General features: G+C 37.5%; 1 protein-coding gene across 1 annotated transcript in view; it reads right to left on the reverse strand.

The window, feature by feature from the left end:
* The window catches only part of LOC116911635 (contactin-associated protein like 5-1), a 910,869-nt gene that overhangs the window by 665,826 nt on the left and 225,511 nt on the right, over window positions 1-19,532 (reverse strand). Inside the window, exon 3 of the mRNA XM_032915594.1 lies at window positions 13,526-13,719. Within this exon, the coding sequence (XP_032771485.1) occupies window positions 13,526-13,719 (194 nt within the window). The remainder of the gene's footprint in view (window positions 1-13,525; window positions 13,720-19,532) is intronic.

The following is a 19,532-nucleotide window of genomic DNA, read 5'->3' on the forward strand; positions in this document are numbered from 1 at the left end:
CATGGGAAAAAGGAGCTCAATGGGATAAGCCTTGAGGTTTTCCAGTTCACCTCTTCAGCCTTTGTTCCCTAACCAGGGATGTAATGCAAGCAGCTGCAATGCTGTCATCATGTCTTCCTTACAATGATGAACTATATCATCCTATAACTGCAGAGACAAAAAAAATCCTGTCTCCTGTAAGTTCTGTTGTCAATTTACTTTATCACAGCTGAAGAAGTAACTAAGCCAAGGACAAAGTTATGTCACTGCCACTGCAATATTAGGGACAAGCTACCTCATTGTTTTTTTCATATCAGGGCTTAGAACTGTTACTAATGGGCAGTGGTGCTTAGATGGGAGGAATAAATCACTGTTCCATGTCTTTAACATTTTCCACTGTGGTGATACTGGTTCTTGCTAATACAACCTTACACTAATTTGGCACAATTTACATAAGACACCCAATTTCAAACTTTAACTTTTAATACAAAGTATATGTACTCATTTTCTAGTATTTTAATAACAATCACAATTTTAAAAAAAATTAGATGATTAAAATTTACACCTCAAAATAATTCCAGCATGCTAAGATTCAAGTTTATCTGTATGTATAGTACATATTTATTTAAATGCATTTTATACATATAAATAAAATTAACTCTAAAACACAAATACATTTCATTCAAATGTTTACATATAAATAAGTATTTGAATAATAATATGTACATTTCTATGTGCACATGCATATTTATACACATACACACACACACACACACACAGACATACATATATAATCTATCAACTCTTGCTTAGATACTAGGGTCACATCCTGAAAGTAGAATTTTTTTTCATCCACCTACACATATAAATATGGCCATCTTGAATTCTTCAGGTTCCAGAAAAAACTGGTCATAAACACTTACACTGATTTTGTAAGTCAAACTTTTGAGTACTCTGACTCTATTCTTAAAATCTCTCCCCAACCCCACTTGATCTTCCATTTTCTTACATGATAATTTTTTATGCATTACACAGAAGTGACAAAACCATTTATTGAGTTGTCATCTATTTGTTTCAGAAATTTAGTGACAAATCCATCTCAAAATAGAACATCCATAAGATAACATATTTGTGGGATTAAATAGGTGCATAAAGAAGACATTCGAGCTGTGACTAGATTGCCTGGCTGTAAAACAGAAGCAGAATACACAGGGAAAACTGATTAAGCTCTTCCTGGTCAGGGAGAGAGGCTGTGCTGTACTTGCTTGACAGGGTTGTTGATCTTCAGCTATGAGTCTCTGGACATGCAGTCGCTTGTATGTGTACATCCGAACTAGCAATGCAACCTTAGGGTTTCCAAGTGTGGGGAAAGCTATCTTAATAGAAAGTGCACTCAGATCCTGACTTCTAGGTAGAGCTCTCTTAAACACAGATTCCCTGTTATCTTGCCCTAATGTGGCTTGGGATAACTTTTATACTATGTGTAGTTTTTCTATTGTGCAAGTCAAACCTCTTTGATTCTTGGTTTGGGAGCATGAGTGCACATGTATGTGTGGGTACATCTATCTCTGTGCATTTGTGCAGAGTCCAGAAAAGGTCAAAGTATTCTGCTCTGCCATTCTCTGATTTACTTTCTTGGGAAACTGTTTCTGATTGAAACATGAGCCTGCTGGCAAACAGTAAGTTCAGTGATCTTGCTATCTCTGTCCTGCATAGATCTGGGTATACAAATATGTGTGGCCACAACTGGCAGTTTATGTGAGTGCTGGTATTTGAACTCTAGCCTTAGTGTTGGTGCAGCACATGTTCTTGCTTTTTATACACCATAGAGCCACATGAGCCCTCTGTGTGAACCTTCTTCCATTCTCACAAACATAGGTATTGGATCCACTAGAGCTGGAGTTACAAGTGGTTGTGACTATCCATACATAGATGATGAGAACTGAACTGAGCTTAGGACTGTGAGTTTTTGTTTTAAATTTTTATTGGTTGTTTTATTTATTTACATTTCAAATGGTATCTCCCTTCTATGTTTCCCCTTCACAAACCGCTATCCCACATACCTTCCTTCTATGAAGGTGTTCCACTTTACCCCCTACTACTGCCTCACCACCCTAGCATTCTCCTATGCTGTGGGCATTGAGCCTTCACAGGCCTCCCAATGCTTGACTTGAATATAACTCACAGACCATATGAAGCTCAAGAAGGATTACTGAAGTGTGGATGCTTCAGTACTTCTTAGATGGGGGAACAAAATAATCACAGTAGGTAGAGGGTTAGAGGGACATGGGAGGGTGAGAGGAGAGGAAGGGGAAAAGGCGGTGCCAGATCAGGTCTGGTCTGTGAGTTCCTAGCTGATGAGCATTCTCTTCTTCTGTGGGGAGCTCTTCTCTGAAATACCTATGAAGAAAGAATTCACTGCTACCTTGAATTACAGGTTATACCTCAATTCCTGATTCAGTCTCAGGTTATAGAGTATAATAATTATTTTCAAGACAAGTTCCGGATGTATGATACTTGTTGTGGTTCCATTTGGCATTTTGCTGTGTCTCAGAACAATGTGGAAAGTATCTGTGTACTCTCAGACAGAGGGAAGGATTTTTTCCATGTGAAGCATTATAACTGGGCATAGACATGAAACAAATCAACTCTGCACACTCAATATTTTGACTGTGGGGTTGGTCCAGTTTTATTATTACTCTGCATCCATCAACTTTTCATTATTCCTCTTTGTTTAGCTCACACTGAGTCAACAACAATAAACTCTTCCTTAGGAGCAATTTTGCCTTGTGGTTTTTATATCACAATTCTCTCTTTAGCACTGGCTGCTATTGTGATAATGAGCTTAACAATCTTTTTGAAGATCAGTATCCTTTGAGCTTTTATTCCTTTTTAAAAGCCAGGGAGAGCCTTCATTTCCAGGAGCCCTTTCCAGTGTTGGAAGCTGTGCATTTGACTACAGACCTACTAAAAACCTGGGGTTTCAGATGTTGCCTTAGAGTTCTTTACTTCAAGCATCTGTATAACCCCAGACTCTTCTATAGCTGCAAGGACTCTGAGCTAATTGACTCTAATGAGCTTGCCTGAGTAACTCTGTCCACAACCCAAGAAGAGATTATCTGTCCCACTGAGATTTCAGTTTATGCAAAACAAACAAACAAACAAACAAACTGCTGACACTTTAGGCTTGTTCTTTCTTTTGTATACTAAGCTCAAATTAAAGAAACTGAGACTAATAGGTGTCCCCTGGTTACCTGCACTAAGTGGATGCCAAATACTGGCTTCAATAATAGTCATAGTTTTCACCACTTTAGCTCTGGTCAACCCCATCAAATACGTGAATCCACTTATAGTTTACATAGTGCTTCACAAAGGGAGGGCATAGCCAATGCCCCACAATCACTTGATATCTTTTTAGAAATTTAAATTCTTAACCCAATTCTGACCTGGGTCAGATGTTCTTCAAGCAGAGTTCTTCACACTGTACCTTAACCAGCCCTGTGGGGCATTTTGAGGCATGCTCATTTTTGAAACTTTTTAACAGGTCATATGAGGTCAGCATCCTCATTACACGTGCTTTTCCAAGAGAGAGAACTAAGCTTCCTAGGGATTTAGTTATCTATCAGAGCCAGAGATTATTTTAACTTCAAAGCTGAGACAAAATATAGAAGAAAACAACAGCTTAAAGATGAAACACAAATTGCATGTACAGTATAAAAAGCTCAGTAATGAGGGTGGAGATGGCTTAGTTTATAAAGTGCTTAGTATGCAAAATGAAGATGAGTCCTAGCCCCAGAACCAAAGTGAAATTTGAATGTGAGAGTGTGCAATTGTAATGCAAGCGTTTGACAAGTAGAGACAACTGGATTCCTGGGATCTGCAGGTCCTTCAACAGAAACAAATTCAAGGGATCCAGGCTGCTGAGAAAAACTGTCTCCAAAATACCTGGAGGAAGAAAACCTAAATTTTAGGGCTGGCTTCCACATGCAAGCACACACATGTGGGTGCACATCAGCACACACACACACACACACACACACACACACACACACACACTCACACACATACCTCAGTAAAGCAAAGGTGGCAATTAAAAATAACTCTATCAGATCTATAGTATACTATACTATCAGATACTATAGTATATACTATAATATATCTCTCTCAGACACTATACTTAATTTAATTCAGTAAATTTAGAGAAGAAAAAATATGCTAAAATTGAAATACCACCTCTGATTTCTTCTACTCTAAGGAGAAAGTCTTCAGAATCTAATTGTTCATATATATTGAAAATATTATGAACTGAAATTTCTGTGAAACATGGAATAGTTTGAAAACAAGAGTAATTTCATAACTGGATTTAGAGGAAGTAATTTTAAGGAGATTGCCCCAGTCCTTTTTTATCAGCTTCTGGATCACATCCCACTATAAATACCCCCAAGTTTGGGATTGTCATTATCTTCTCTTTCATAGAAATGAATATTAATCCTGAAGACCACATATTTACTTCCTGTCCATGGAATGTGTGTAAATGCCTCCTGAGTCAATGTGAGAAAGCATTAGCTTCCTGAAGAGGCTAAACCCCACATAGGGAAGTGCCCTGAAATATCACAGTTAATGCTCACATTAAAAAGAAAAACAGATGGGCATCAGTCAGGAAGTTTTAAGATTAGTATAAAGCCAGAGGGCTAGAGAGAAGCCTGCTGAGGTTGGGGCAAGAATCAGTTGTTCATTAAAATATTTGGTTCTCCCTCCTTTTTCAGCAGGGTTCCTTCAGGTTTCAGGTCAGCAAAGGCCATAGACAGCCACTGGGGTATGTCATTGAGAACACTGAGCTTCAGAAGTCTATACTTGGCGATTTAAAGCTGGATCAATGGGAAGTTAAGACTCCTTTTCCAGGGACTGCCTACCACCCCAAGCAAGGTAATCTGCAGCCACTTTCTCTAAGCAGGAAGTGTGGAGGAATGAAGGCTGGGGGTCAGGAGGCAAGGATGTCTACACTTGCCATGGCTAATGTCAATGATGTGCTAAGTCAGGACAAATTACATTTCTATCCAGTGGCATAGCTAAAATCCTGCCTGCTTCACAGTGGGAATTGATCTTTGAATTGGTGGACCCTGTTAAGTTGACATACTAAATGTGCAGAGTTATTCATTTATTTCTATTTAAAATAGCTTGTATTAGTTTTGGGGGGGTTTCCTGAAAAAGACATGCATATGTATATATGTATTTACATACGTTTATTCACTCTTGGAGAATTTCATAGGATGTGTCTTGATTATATTCTCCTCCCACTTCTCCTCTGGTTCCATCCAGATCCACTCCTTATCCCTAACCCCAGCCCCTACTTCTTTTAATTTTCTTGTTCGTTTTAGAGAAGACTAGCTCACAGAAGATGTCCAGGTCATCTTGTTAATACAGTATTTCTACTCATCTGCAATAGTCCTTGAACCTTAGGTGTTGTTAGGTTGTGTTATGAAGGTATTAGTTGGGGACAGGCATCTCATGGTCCTTCATTTTCTCCAGTCACGGTTTCTGTAGTTGTTTCTGTCTGCTATAAAGAAAAGAATCTTCTTCAATGAGCATTAAGAGATACTTGTATCTTTGGGAATGAAGATAAAAATTCACAATGGATTAAAGATTATAGTGTTTTAAGATAATGGCTACAGGATATATTCCTATAGGCCCTATGACCTCAGCAGCCTTGGGTAGTTGACTAGGTATGCAGTAACAGATCTGTATTGCCTCTTATTGAGCCCTTAGGTCCAAGTCCATGCTGCAGTTAATTACTCCCAGGACATAAATACTGCTCCTGGACCTTCAGGAATTTCTTGCACGATTGGTCATTATTGTGGTATGTAGGTGTTATAGCTTGACTACAGACTACTTTACTCTGTGGCAGTTTTCATGCCTCCTTTCAATACTATTACCACTAATCCTCAGGGTTTCATCCAGCTGAAAACTACATTGATTCCTACAAATCCTATGTACAAAGTGTGTGGTGTCTTTGGCAATGGAGTTGAACCTTCCTTTGCTACACCAAAGATAACAATGCTAGTCTATATTGCTTTGGGTCTCCTGGACTCCCCTGACCAACAACTTACTAGTTTTTCTAAATTCAAAAAATTTTGAGTTAGATTATGAGTTTTATTTGTGGGTATGTATTGCCATTTCTAGTATCATAGCTTTAATTATATATATGCTTATATATAAACATATATTACACGTAATATTAAATAAACAAAAATGATATAGTTCCTTAGTCCTTTTGGGAAACACTTAGTATTATTTATCCTTCCGCTTTGGTCTTTAAATAGTGTGTAACTGAAAAATTAGCATGCATAATGTATACTTCCAAGTGTATATGTGTGAGAAAACAAATCAGAGAAATATCTTTAAAATCCAGGCAGTCATCAGCCATGGTATTTTAGTCCTAGTTCTCTGGAGGCCCAAGGCAGGCACTAATGAATAAAACACTGTGTTCAAAGCAACAAAAATTCTAGCAAATTTCTTTGATGGTGTGTTGTTCTATGTAGTCTCATTACTTTATATTAAAGGTGGTAAAGCAAAGATTATGAAGATGGAGTAGTAGCTAAGAATAATCACTATATAAGCTTTAAGGTCTATATCTATGAATCCATCCCTTGAACTCTCATAAAAAAATTAAAAAAAAGCTAGGTTTGACCCTTGGCCTACCTGTATACCCAGGGCTATCAGGGATTGAGGCAGGAGGATCACTAGGGCTTGCTGGCTCCAAGCCTATCTCAAGTTTCACTGAGTGGACCTGTCCCAAGGGACTAAGTGAGAAAGTGACAGAACATAACACACAACATATGGTTTTATTTTCAGAGTGCACAGAAATGTGTAGCACATACACCTAGCCAAATTAGAATTCAGGCCGTGGTATACAGGAGCCATGTTTTAGTCTCTTAATGATTCTGGATGTACAGGAGAGGAAGAGAGTACATCTTTAACTCTCTGTTCATGTAGCCTGCTACTAGGCATAAAATGAGTGCTTAAAAGATATATGTCTATAGTATTGAGTTTCTTTCTCTGAAATTATTTTCTGAAATTGGTAAGTTTAAATAGTATATCAAACAGTGATCAACACTTAGAATATGCTAGGAAAAAATTGCAGAATAAATGGGTATAAATTACGAAGATAGCAGAGCATTGCCAAGAAAATTTGGGAGCTGTTCAAGGGTGAAATTGGGGAACTGTTTCAATTGACTTTCGAGTAAGGAAAATGCCCGGTAGATAATGCAAGCCTCATACGCAGAATCTAAAAAGTGACTGAAACCAGAGAGTTCCACAGTGCAGAGTCTGAAGAATGTGTTAGTAAAAAGCATTATGGTCTCAGTAAACAAGAAATATAAAACGAATCTGAAGAAGATGCAAGGTACTCAGAGGAAAGTGAAAGACTGGTATATTCTGTCTTTCCTGGCTACTGTGCCAAAATAGCTAACAAGAAACAATGTAAAGGAGGCACATTTACTCTGGGTCACACTATTGTATTTACTTTGGAATACAATTCCTCATGGGTACATGGCTACAAGATTGATAGACTGTTCTTCATACTGTCCCTGCTGTTAGGAAGGTGAGTGGTAACACAGATTTCACAACCCTGTGTCATCAAAACTTCCCACAAATCACCCCATACCAGAATTTCCAAGGAGGACTGAGTTTCTGCTTTGCTTTAGCTAGCATTATTTTCTGAAATCTTGGTGAGGGCTGCTTCATTTCCATAATCAGAGGGCATCAGTTCCTAACTTATTGCTTTTAGGCCAAGATATTACCCGGTGGCTTGTATTTAAACATCATTTACAGGAAGAGCTGATTTTGTAAACTGGCTCTGTCCCTGTAATAGAGCCCAGGTTTCTTAAATATTTGAAATCTTATTGTCTTCTGTAAAATAGAATAAACCTATTAGGCATCAGTAAGAGATAAAATGATGTGCTCATAATCTTATCAGAGTTCTCATTGCATCTGTAGCTCTGGTTAAACAGTATGTGCTACACAGACGTTCATGTCCAGGGGACAGATAACCAAAGGAAATCACTTTGAACTTTGGGAGGTTGTATTATGAGCTAGGATTATCAGTTCATAGAAACTGCCTTGCAAGCTTCCTTGTTTCCTCACGGATGTGATTCTACAAGTTACTGTTTTCCCCCAGGAATCTTGCCCATGTTATTTACTTACTTCTGGCAACAGTCTTCATGTTATCCTGTAAAGAATGAATAGAGCTCTACCCTCTTAGAAAAAATGACCTGCATCAAATGCAAGGTGGTCTTTCACGGACCGAGTAGAGTTCAGGAAGATGTGTGTGGCAGGTCACCTAAATATATGCATGATCCAAACAGAAGATGATGCAAGCAACAAAAGTTTGCCTGAAATCTGAACCTGCAATGGGCTTCCTAGAATGCACTTGCAGAAGACAAATGAAGCAAATTATCACAGAGATAATTTGGTGACCAGATTTGAAAAGGGAAAATAAGTGATTGAGAGGCAGAGGAATTTTAGATCCAGGACTCAGACCAGTTAACTACGATTCTTATACTGTGTTTTCTTTGTGAACACAATGAAGAGGGAGTGGAAGTTCCCAAGTAGGAGAGACATGGTTTGGATCATAGAAACATTTTTTGTAAGTTTTGATGGATGAGTATAAGCAAACATGAGAGTTAGGTGGTTTATCTGTCCTGCCTCCCTGCTGACCTAAATAATGAACTCAGATGGCTCAGTGAGTAAAGGCACTGCACTCTGGCCTGATTACTTGGGGTCTAGTAATCACACAAAATGAAGAGTACAGCTTATTATGTAATTTACAAATGTATCCTACCAACATGCATAAAGCAAACTGCTCTGGCCCAAGCTGCTGCTCAGAGTTAGAATTTTAATCTTTACATCTTTCTGATATGTCTATACCACAATTTAGAGAGAGTATAGATTCACAAGGTATCTAAAATTTGTTGTTAAATCTGTCCCTGAAATACCTTCACTGATCAATTAGTGGCCAGGAGCTCAGCTTTTAAATAACTTATGATGCATTGCTAAGTGGCTACTCAGTGGATCATTCATGAATTGGTTCATGAATGATCTACTCAGTGACAGATAAAGAACTGTCCAAATTGGATTTGCAGCAGCCCAGGATCTTGTCCTGTCTATTGAAAAGTTCTCTTTTAAAGGTTCTTTCCCAGAAGTGAACCTAAAATAAAATAAAATAAAAACTTAGAAATAAAACTTAATTTTGTCTAAGGGTGCTAATGGTGCCTGGTAATTGTCAAGGCTGTTAAGGGTCGATGAGATAGGGTGACAACAGTCTTCCAAATCAACCTGCAGTTCTAAGAACCTTGGCAATTTCACAGTTCTTTTTCTAAACACCCTAAAATCAGTCCAGTGTGTAAAAGCTTCATTTTCCATAAATGCAGAAGACTGGGGGCGGGGGGCTTCATTTTCCTTGCCTTGAAAGGAAAAACAAACAAACAAACAAACAAACAAAACAAGCAAACAAATAAACTCTTGAAAAAAAAAACACTTGAAACTTAAGTAAACTATCAGGACAAGAAAGATTTAGAGTCCCTTGCCAACTGTTCCCCAAGCACAGAGACAGGCCTCCTTAAAAAGTTTCCTGAGCGGGAGAAAGGCTTTAGAGAAGGGCATTTAGATCTGAAGAAAATGAAATTTGGATCATTTTTTAAACCATGGAAACGAAATAACTTAAAACCTCATCTCTGTCTCAAAACAACCAATTCTGATGTAAAACTTGAGAGGAAATAAATGATCTCACATCCATTTTTACCCCTAAAGTAAACATAAAAACTTTAATTGTTCCCAGGGTAGTAAGAGTGCTTATTTTTCACTCCAAACTCAACAACAAAACAAGCACAAATCTGTAAAAATTGATGTGCATTTCAATATTGAGAAATGAGGTAGAAGAGCCTTCTAAGATTATTTTCAAAATAAAAAGCTGCCAAACACCACCCTCAGCTTGGTGAGAGGTTCTGAGGAAGTGGAGTTTGGGAATAGCAGATGAAATGACTTGAAGTTAAATGATAGGGTGCAAGCTAACAGTCTGTGTTCTGCTTGACACAGCTTTCTTTGTTGATCATCAGAAAGCCAAGCTCTTCAAAACAAAGCACATTTACATATCAGTTCAATTGTTAGCCCCAGTCTCTTTTTATTATTCTACCAGTGAGAAAATTTGCCATTAGCCTTGACTCCTACGAAAAGAGAGAGCAAGCTCATTTTTCTTAACATCACAAATGAATTCAAGGGATTTGCCTGTTTCTGTAAGGAAAGACAATAATCAAACTGGCTGAGATCTATTTCTGATATCACCACTCTGATTACATCAGGACCTAAATTTGCTTTGTCCCAGGCTGACTTTGAACTTAGGAATTTACTAGCCTTTGTATCTGCCTGCCTTTGTATATTTCTGACAAGCTGGCTCATACTGCTGCTGTCTCTATTCTTTTAGGCCCATGAAGATTCTCATTATGATTAATATTGTATCTTATATTTTGCATAGTTGAGAAATCCTATTTATATATTTGTAACTCATGTGTTCAGAGGTTTTTCCCACATGGTCTTGAGCATTGTCCTAAGGGTCTCAGCATTTACCATATTTTTTGTTTGTTTGTTTTTTTCTATTATTTAATTTTTGATTTACATTTCAAATGATATTCTCTTTCCTGGTTTCCAGGACATAAGCCGCCCATCACATCCCTATCCCCTTGTTCTATAAGGGTATTCCCCCACCCATCTACCCACACCTTCCAGCCTCCCTACCCTGAACTTCCCTTATACAGGGGGGTCCAGCCTTGGCAGGACCAAGGGCTTTTCCTTCCATTGGTGCTAAACAAGCCATCCTCTGCTACTTATGCAGCTGGAGCCATGGGTCATCCATGTATAGTCTTTGGGTAGTGGTTTAGTCACTGGAAGCTCTGGTTGGTTGGTATTGCTGTTCACATGGGGTTGCAAGTCCTTTGAGCTCTTTCTCTAATTCCATCAAAGGGAGTCCAGCTCTCAGTTCACTGGTTTGCTGCAAGCATTTGCCTCTGTATCTGACATGCTTTGGCTGTATTTGTCAAGAGACAGCTATATCATGCTCCTGTTAGCATGCACTTCTTAGCTTCCTCAATATTATCTAGTTTTGGTGGCTGTATATTGGCCACATATGGGGCAGGCTCTGAATGGTCATTTCTTCAGTCTTTGCTCCAAACTTTGCCTCCATAACCCCTCCTGTGAATATTTTTGTTCCCCCTTTTAAGAAAGAGTAAGCATCTATACTTTGGTTATTCTTCTTCTTGAGCTTCATATGGTCTGTGGACTGTATCTTGGGTAACTCGTACTTTTGGACTAATATCCACTTATCATTGAGTACGTATCACACGTATTTTTCTTTTATTGAGTTATCTCACTAAGGATGATATTTTCTAGTTCAATCTATTTGCCTAAGAATTTCATGAAGTTAGTGTTTTTCATAGCTGAGCAGTACTCAATTGTGTACATGTTTTATATATATATATATATATATGTATATATATATATATATATATGTATGTGTGTGTGTGTGTGTGTGTGTGTGTGTGTGTGTGTGTGTGTGTGTGTACAAGCCTCCCACATAGATACCCATGCCCTGCTCACTCTGTTACAGGGGCAGGAACCATGTCACACAATCTTTTCTTTCTTTTTTTTTTTTTTTTTTGGTTTTTTTTTTCAAAGCTGGGGACCGAACCCAGGGCCTTGCGCTTCCTAGGCAAGCACTCTACCAGTGAGCTAAATCCCCAACCCCACACAATCTTTTCAATGACAATTTAGGACTCATCAAAAAGCCCTGCCCAGTGAAAATATTACAGTAAATGTTATAAATGACTCAAGTAAAGATATCAATAGCTCATGTTTGCTAACTAACTGGAATAATTATCTCATTTCTAAGATCCAGATAGTGAATCAGCAGTAAATATCAGTGAAGTTAAAACACATTCTTTTTAATTCAGTTAGTCTAGTATAGAAAGATGTAGTAACTGAAGTCAAGGCTGCAGTCAAAACTTCTCTGAGGAGGAAAGATATGGATCACCATGTCTTCACATTTTATGTTCTTTGAGAAGAAATTTATGATTTTTTTCTTCTAAATGAAAAAACCAGCATTTGTTTGTTACTTTATATAAAGTATTGTTTCTTTTTCTTTATATGTACATGTAATTTCATATATGTGTGCATGCTCATGCATGTGTGCCCTTGTTTGTGGTTGCATGAAATTGTCTTCAGGTGTTTTGTCTCTATCACTCATTATATACTTGGGTAGTTTCTCCGAGGGACTCTAGAGATGCCATCATATCTCCTGGCCTTTCTGTGGGTTCCAGGGATCTGAACTCTAGTTCTTGTCCTTTGATGGTAAGCACTGTGCCTGTTGAACCATGTATTCAAGCCCTAAACTCCACCCTCTAGAGACTTCTGCAGCTAGCATCGCCATGTCCCTCTTATCCCTTCTTTCTTTTCCTTTATGGTTTCCTGATAGCTTGTACTTAAAGAAGTTCACAAGTGTATGGTTTCAATGGGAAAGAAAGTACTCTTTTACAATTTAGAGTATGTGATTTCCACCCTAACTTCCAAATCTTAACTTGACTATTTTTCTATATTTTAATGTTTTTTGAACCTTGAATGGTAGGTGTTTAGCATACTCAGAGAAGAATATATATTCCTCAGGCATAATCACATACTTAGAAAACTTGAACTGGTGACATAGTTTAGTTATTTGAGCAAGAACCATACTTACATACATACTCTCTCTCTCTCTCTCTCTCTCTCTCTCTCTCTCTCTCTCTCTCCTCTCTCTCTCTCTTTCTCTCTCTCTCTATATATATATATATATTAACAATTTTATATATATATATTTCTAATTTCTAATTTGACAAAATCTGAAAAAAAATTGAGAACTGAACATCTAAGCATGTCTTTAGGGAACTACTTGATTGTCCTAATATAGATAGAATTACTAGCTCACTATGGGTGGCAACATTCCATGGTTAGGATCCTGGAGAAAGCAGGATAGGCACTAGCATGGCATTCATTACTCCTGATTATGGATGCCATTTGACCAGACATATCAAGCTCCCACATCTGTAATTTCTCTACCACGATAGATGGTAACCTTGAACCATAAGAAAGTTCTTACTAGTAATGGTTTTATTAGCAGAATTTTACTTCAGCACAAGGGCCAAAACAAAGCAAGATAGTCAATTGCACAGTCTTACAGATCTTTTCACCATGTTTTCTTGTTTTATGGATGATATAATAAATTTTGTCTTAAAGTCATTGAAATTGCTAGAAAAACTGAAACACTAATACTCTAATTTCACTTGGGATAGAGCTACACTGTAATCAGGGTACAACAATTACAGCTGTAATTGTTTCAGTATTTCTGAGTAGACACAGGACAGTGATTAAGCACTCAAAGTTTGAGTCTGCATGATGGCAGAGACACTCACTAGTTTGCATTAACACACCTCATCTTTATTTACTGGAAGAGAAAAGTATTTCCTACCCAGATGCTGTCTTCTTGAGTGTAATGTTGCCAGTTGTGCCCTGTGTCGCTGAACATCAGGCGATAGCTTGTCACCCAGTCAGAGCTCCCATATCTTCCCTGTGTGGCTACAGCTGTAATCTCCACTCTGTTTCCGAGGTCAATCTGGAGCCATTGTTGGGTATTCGAATCTACTGGGGACCAACCACCAGTTCCTGGAAAGAATGAAAGAGAGACTGGTAATAATGCCTTAGAAAGTCACCATTTCCTGGGTCAAAGATCAATGAAATTATGTTCAGCAGTCAACACAGTTTCTTTCTCTGAACTTAAACTCCTAGTATTATCAGAACCAATTTTCTATGTTGTATTCTAAGGTACCAGGCTCATGGAAAGTACTGTGTTTATGATGCCACCTTCTTCTTTTCTCCTTCTTTCCTTCTCCCATTTTTCTTTCTTTCACTGCTTCTTTCCTCTATCCTAATCAGTACTTGAACCTACTAGGGGACTTACATCTCACTGTGGATATAAAGCTGAAAAAAGACATTCATTGAGCCTTCAATGAGCATCATTTGTTCATTTAACCTTTACTCTCAAAGTGGAAAATTTTGGATGCAAGGGAATTGAAGATTCAAAAAAATGATGGAAAGAACCTTCACAGGAGAAAGACAAAATTTCCAATACTATCAAAGGGGCAGTTCTCCAAAATGCCTTTCAAGGACAGAAACAGTAAAGCTGAATCCTAAAGTCAGCATAACCTGGAAAGGACAGATTGCCCGGAAACTTGGAAAGCAGACAGTTTTGCAATCACCCATACATAGGACACAGAGGAAGGAATGGTATATGAATAGCCATAGTTCATGAAGAAGCCTGGCAAATTTCATGTGTAATCTGCTCTACCAAGACTCACAAGGACTTTGTAACAGCTATTCACCTACTAGATAATGAAATTTGTACATTGTTGGTAAATATTCATTTTCTCAGAATTGGTAGCCTCAAGGTTTTTGTCTCCATCTGAATTAAGAAAAATAAATCAGTATAAATTTTTACTGACAGTCCTTTGGAACCTGGAGTGAGGGGCATTGCAGAGTGGTTGGTGAAAATCAACCTTTTTCCTTCTCCTTTTGCACAGAACAGGAGGGGAGAGTTCAACTCACCTTTTTTTATTCCTTAAACTTGCATATTCATTCCCTTGATGCTTTAGTTTACCTTCTAACAAATGAAAGCACATTTATTCAGACATCTGCTAGATAGCTGAAGGATTTTCTACATTCTGGTTCCTAATACATATTCATTCCGACCCAAGCTTAGCTCATAGACTTTCTGCATCCTGGTTCTTAATGTACAGTGACTCAGTGTATAAGACTAAATATATTGATACTGGAACTGGAGGAAGATCTTAAGACACATGTAGGACATGGGGACTGTCTTCGAACATCAGCTAGTCTCTAGCATTCTTATTTGATGAGCTTCTTTTTATTTCCACCAACTAAATAAGATTCAAAACAGGAACGAAAGGTCCATGATTGTCATGTACGCTAAAATGCATTCTCCTTAGTTGTTGGTATGCTTACAAACAAGGTAGGTACTGTGGTACATTGATTCTACATTCTTACTATAGTAAGAGGTCTGCACATGTGTGTGTGTGTGTGTGTGTGTGTGTGTGTGTGTGTGTGTGTGTAGAGGTGACTGATTTTTTCTTTTATTATATTTTTATTATACTTTATTGTATTTTAGATAGTATTACAGCTATGACCACAAGACTAAGTACTCAAGACTAAAAGCTGTAAATAGATTTTGATAGCTTCCTTTCCTCCAGTTTTCACTTTCCTGTAGCAGATATAGTAAATGAGACCTAGATGATGCTAGAACGATTACTTGGACAGAGGTTGGGGGTCTGCCACATTATGTGCTTCCATACACTTTTAAACACAGTTCAGAGAATTCTAGCTCCTTGACATTATTTTATAACAGAAAAAGAATGTGTCTAAATACCATAAAATTTCAGGCTGAGGAGATGACACAGTGTTTTGAAAAAGGGTTGCTCCTAAACCTGACCACCTGTCTTAAATCCTGAGAGAAAGAGGGATCTAATTTTAGTAAGTTGTTTTCCATGAATACACCCACACCCACACCCACACCCACACACACCTCACACACATTCACACAGTTAGAATGCAGGGTGTATTAAAAAATAACTAGAGATATCAAACAGGAAGAGTTCAGTGGGGTGGCAGAAGGTAAGGTGGAGGGATATAGAAAAGCATGATGAACTTTTTAAAACACTTTTCAAAACTATTACTGTTGAAGCTTCATACAATATAGACAGACACATACACATATGTAAATGAGAGAAATGTTTCTCAGCATACTACAGACTTTCAAATAAAAAGATAAGTACCAGGCATATGTTAACTGCTGATCAGTTTGTTCAATGGGATACTATATTTCACTAAAAAACTACAGCTATTGGCATTGGTCTTTGTTGCTTTCCAGATCTTGAAGGCAAGACACTCTTGTAGAATACTCAATATACTTGAGTCACATGACATGGAGAAATCAAACTTGAATTGATTTTGAAGCTTCATTCATATGGACTAGCATTCACAATGCTGTAAGTGCTATAAAGTCTACTGTAGAAAAAAGGTAGTCATCAATCATAGCTAGCTGTGAATCATATAAGCTACAATAAACAAGGCCTTGACAATTCATAACCACTGTTATAGTAATGGCATTAAGGTCATGGGAATAACAAACCATTTTCTTACTAGACATAAGTCCTGTTCCACAAGACTTAACCCAAGGCTAGTTCTGTTAACTGTTTCAAAACCCATGGTCAGGCTTTAAATCCTGATCTACAGGATGTAACTCATGACTGCTACTCTTAACTGGGACAGTAACCCATGGCCTCAATCATAGGCCATAGGAGAGAGCCTAATACTATTACTCTGCTAAGTGAACCAAATAAATTGCCCTCTAAAATATTATCATTATGCACATAAATCACATAAATCAGTACATTTCTGAATCCACATCGAAAAAGCTTTTTTTTTTTTTAATCAGTACATGGAGATTAATACAGAGACTCACAACTGTTCTACGTGCAGAGAACACAGAATGTGGATTGCTCAGCTCTAAAATGGCTAGTTGTATAAAATTTCTTTCCCCCTTGACTCTGGCATCTTTTAGGAAGAGGGTATAAAAAGGCTTTAAGTGCTAGGGGTAGTCAATGTCTGTGGTGACTGTGCCAGGTATGACTGTTCACTAATAAACTCACAGCAGCTATAAGTTCAAGACAGATAAAATCTCAGCATAAACAGGGAATCTGATCAGGAGCAACTGATGGCTTCCATGAGAGAAAGCACCAGGTTACTTCAGGGTTGCAAGCCTGAGAATGGACATGCATAGTAGACAGACTTATAGTCACACTCATACAAATAATATTAAGTTACTAATTAAGCTTAGTGGGTTTAAAAAATATCCATACACAATAATAAGAGCAACAACACAACATGTAAAACATATAAAAGTAGTAGGGGCATAGAAGAGGAATTGGAGGGGAAGGGGTAGATTTGATCAAATACAGTATATGATAGATTTATTTCTTGGTTTATAACAGAGAAAATCAAATTCAATAAAAATTAATAGTCATGGAAGAAAGTATTTTAGTCTCCTGAGATTTCAGCTTCAGAAATACACTGTTCTTATTATCTTCCTCAACACACTCAAAAATCCCAAACACTGCTCCTACCTCTCTGCTAACTCATCAGAACTGAAAGAGGTGCTGATTTTATTTCCGAGGAAATGCAAACGAATTCTGGAACTATTCATTATGCCCAGTCTTTCCAGCTACTCATTTCAGAGACTTTGCTGTACTTAAGAGATAACTATTCAAAGTGGTTTTAAATAGTGCCACCATTAAGAGCGCTTACCTAGGAAGCGCAAGGCCCTGGGTTCGGTCCCCAGCTCCGACAAAAGGAACCAAAAAAAAAAAAAAATAGTGCCACCATTAAACCTTGACAGAAAATGAATATATGATATTATGTTTTCCTAAATAGTTAAAGACAGGCTGATTTGTGTACTTGTTGTTTTTGCATGTTGCATATTTCTTTAGTATATCTGTATAATAAAAAACTATATAAAATAAACAATATATTTATTACAGGCAAAATAATGTATGACTCTGGCCCTTTCGAGTGATGTTCACTAGTTTGAAATGAAAAATATCAAACATTCATAATTTGCTTTTAATTGCCAACAGTCCCCAACTAGACTTCTTGTTTATTCTTTAGAATTTTTTCTCTTTTACAAATATTAGCATGTAAGATAAAGTTAGGAGAAAACAATTCTACGGTGTGGTTCAAAATTAATTAACGTGCTTGCTGTGCAAGACCTGAGTATAGATACCAGTAGTCATGCAAATCCTGGGCAGATGTGGTGACCTAATTGTAATCTCAGTGCACAGAGAGTAGAGCTCAGGGGCTTCCCAAGCAAACTGTGAAGCTGGACTAACATGGTCAGTGAGCACTTGGGTCAGTGAGAGATTCTGCATCCAAATAAAACAAAAAGCAATCAAGCACAAGCATGGTCCTCATCTGCATACCTGAATACATGAACATGCATCTCCCCACACAGATGTAGACACACACACACACACACACACACACACACACACACACACACACACACGCAGACCATGCATGCTCATAGAAAAATGTAAAATGTATAAAATGTAGCAATAAATATGTACCCTTTGTAAAATATCAATTACATGAAACAGAGGCAAAACTAAAAGAATGAGATATTTAGTTTAAGTTCATTTAATTTCTTCAAACTTGTCAGGAGAAAATCACATTTCCCTTGTATTTAGGGTAGGAGTGGACAGAAAAAAACAGCCTCAGTTTTTTTATCGCTCTTTAAAATTAGCCAGAATGGAACAGTTGCTCAGTTTTAGTGGTTAGAATGTACGGCTATTTGCTAGTTGATAATTGCCTTGGCTTCTTACTGTTGTTAAAGATAGCCCTCTCCCCTGCATTGCTGCTAATAGACGAACCTTCAGGGTGTCTGTGGTTGTCATGACAAACATTTTTTTTAGCCAAACAGTAAATATGTTTTGGAAAATGATGAGACAAAGTAAGAGCTTACCTACTCCTATTTCTGAATAATGGCAAAATTGAGTGACCATAAACACAAATATAAGAAGGAGTAAAGTTAACTGAGGCATTGTCATCCATAGCTCTGATTGATGTTTCTATGATTCTTAAATCTAAAGGATTCTGATCAATCCTGCAGGTTACACTTAAAAGCATTTAAGAGAAATTTCAATTTCAAGAAAACTTTAAATTTTCTTACATTTATTTATTTGTCTATCTTGTGTGTGTGTGTGTGTGTGTGTGTGTGTGTGTCCATGTATTCCTGTCTGTCTGTCTATTTGTCTGTCTTTCTAACCTTGGATGCTTGTGTGCCATGGCATACAAGTAAAGGTCAGGAGAAAATTTGGAATATTTGTTTTTCTTCTTCTATCCTGTGGGTCCTGGGGACTAAATTAGGCTAACCTAGGAAATAAGTACCTTGATCTGCTGAGCCATCATTTAAGTTGGAAATGAAAAGAAAAAAAGTCTTACCTTAGATACGTACGGCATCCAGAATTGAGTCATATTCTTAAAATATAAGACTAAGGATGATTTTAAGACTGTGTCTGGGTCTTTTTTCTAATACCCTACAAGCTGCACTAAATTAATACTGTGCTGTTGAAATTATTTTTTCTTTATTTTAGACCAAATCTCGTGTACCTCAGGCTGTCCTCAAATTCCTTATACAGTTGAAGATAATGGTGAACTCCTAATTCTCCTCCTTACATCTCCAGAATACTGGAATCACAGGTTATTTTCACAATGCCTGGTTTTACTTAATGTTGGGAACTTAACCAGGGTTTTCTGCATATTAACAAATTAACAATTTAACAATATATGGGTCCCCAGACAACTAACTTCATTTTTCTTCAGAAAATGTGGTGCACCTAGATGTTAGT

This window comes from Rattus rattus, chromosome 10 (genome assembly GCF_011064425.1).
Source record: "Rattus rattus isolate New Zealand chromosome 10, Rrattus_CSIRO_v1, whole genome shotgun sequence".
Classification (NCBI taxonomy): domain Eukaryota; kingdom Metazoa; phylum Chordata; class Mammalia; order Rodentia; family Muridae; genus Rattus; species Rattus rattus.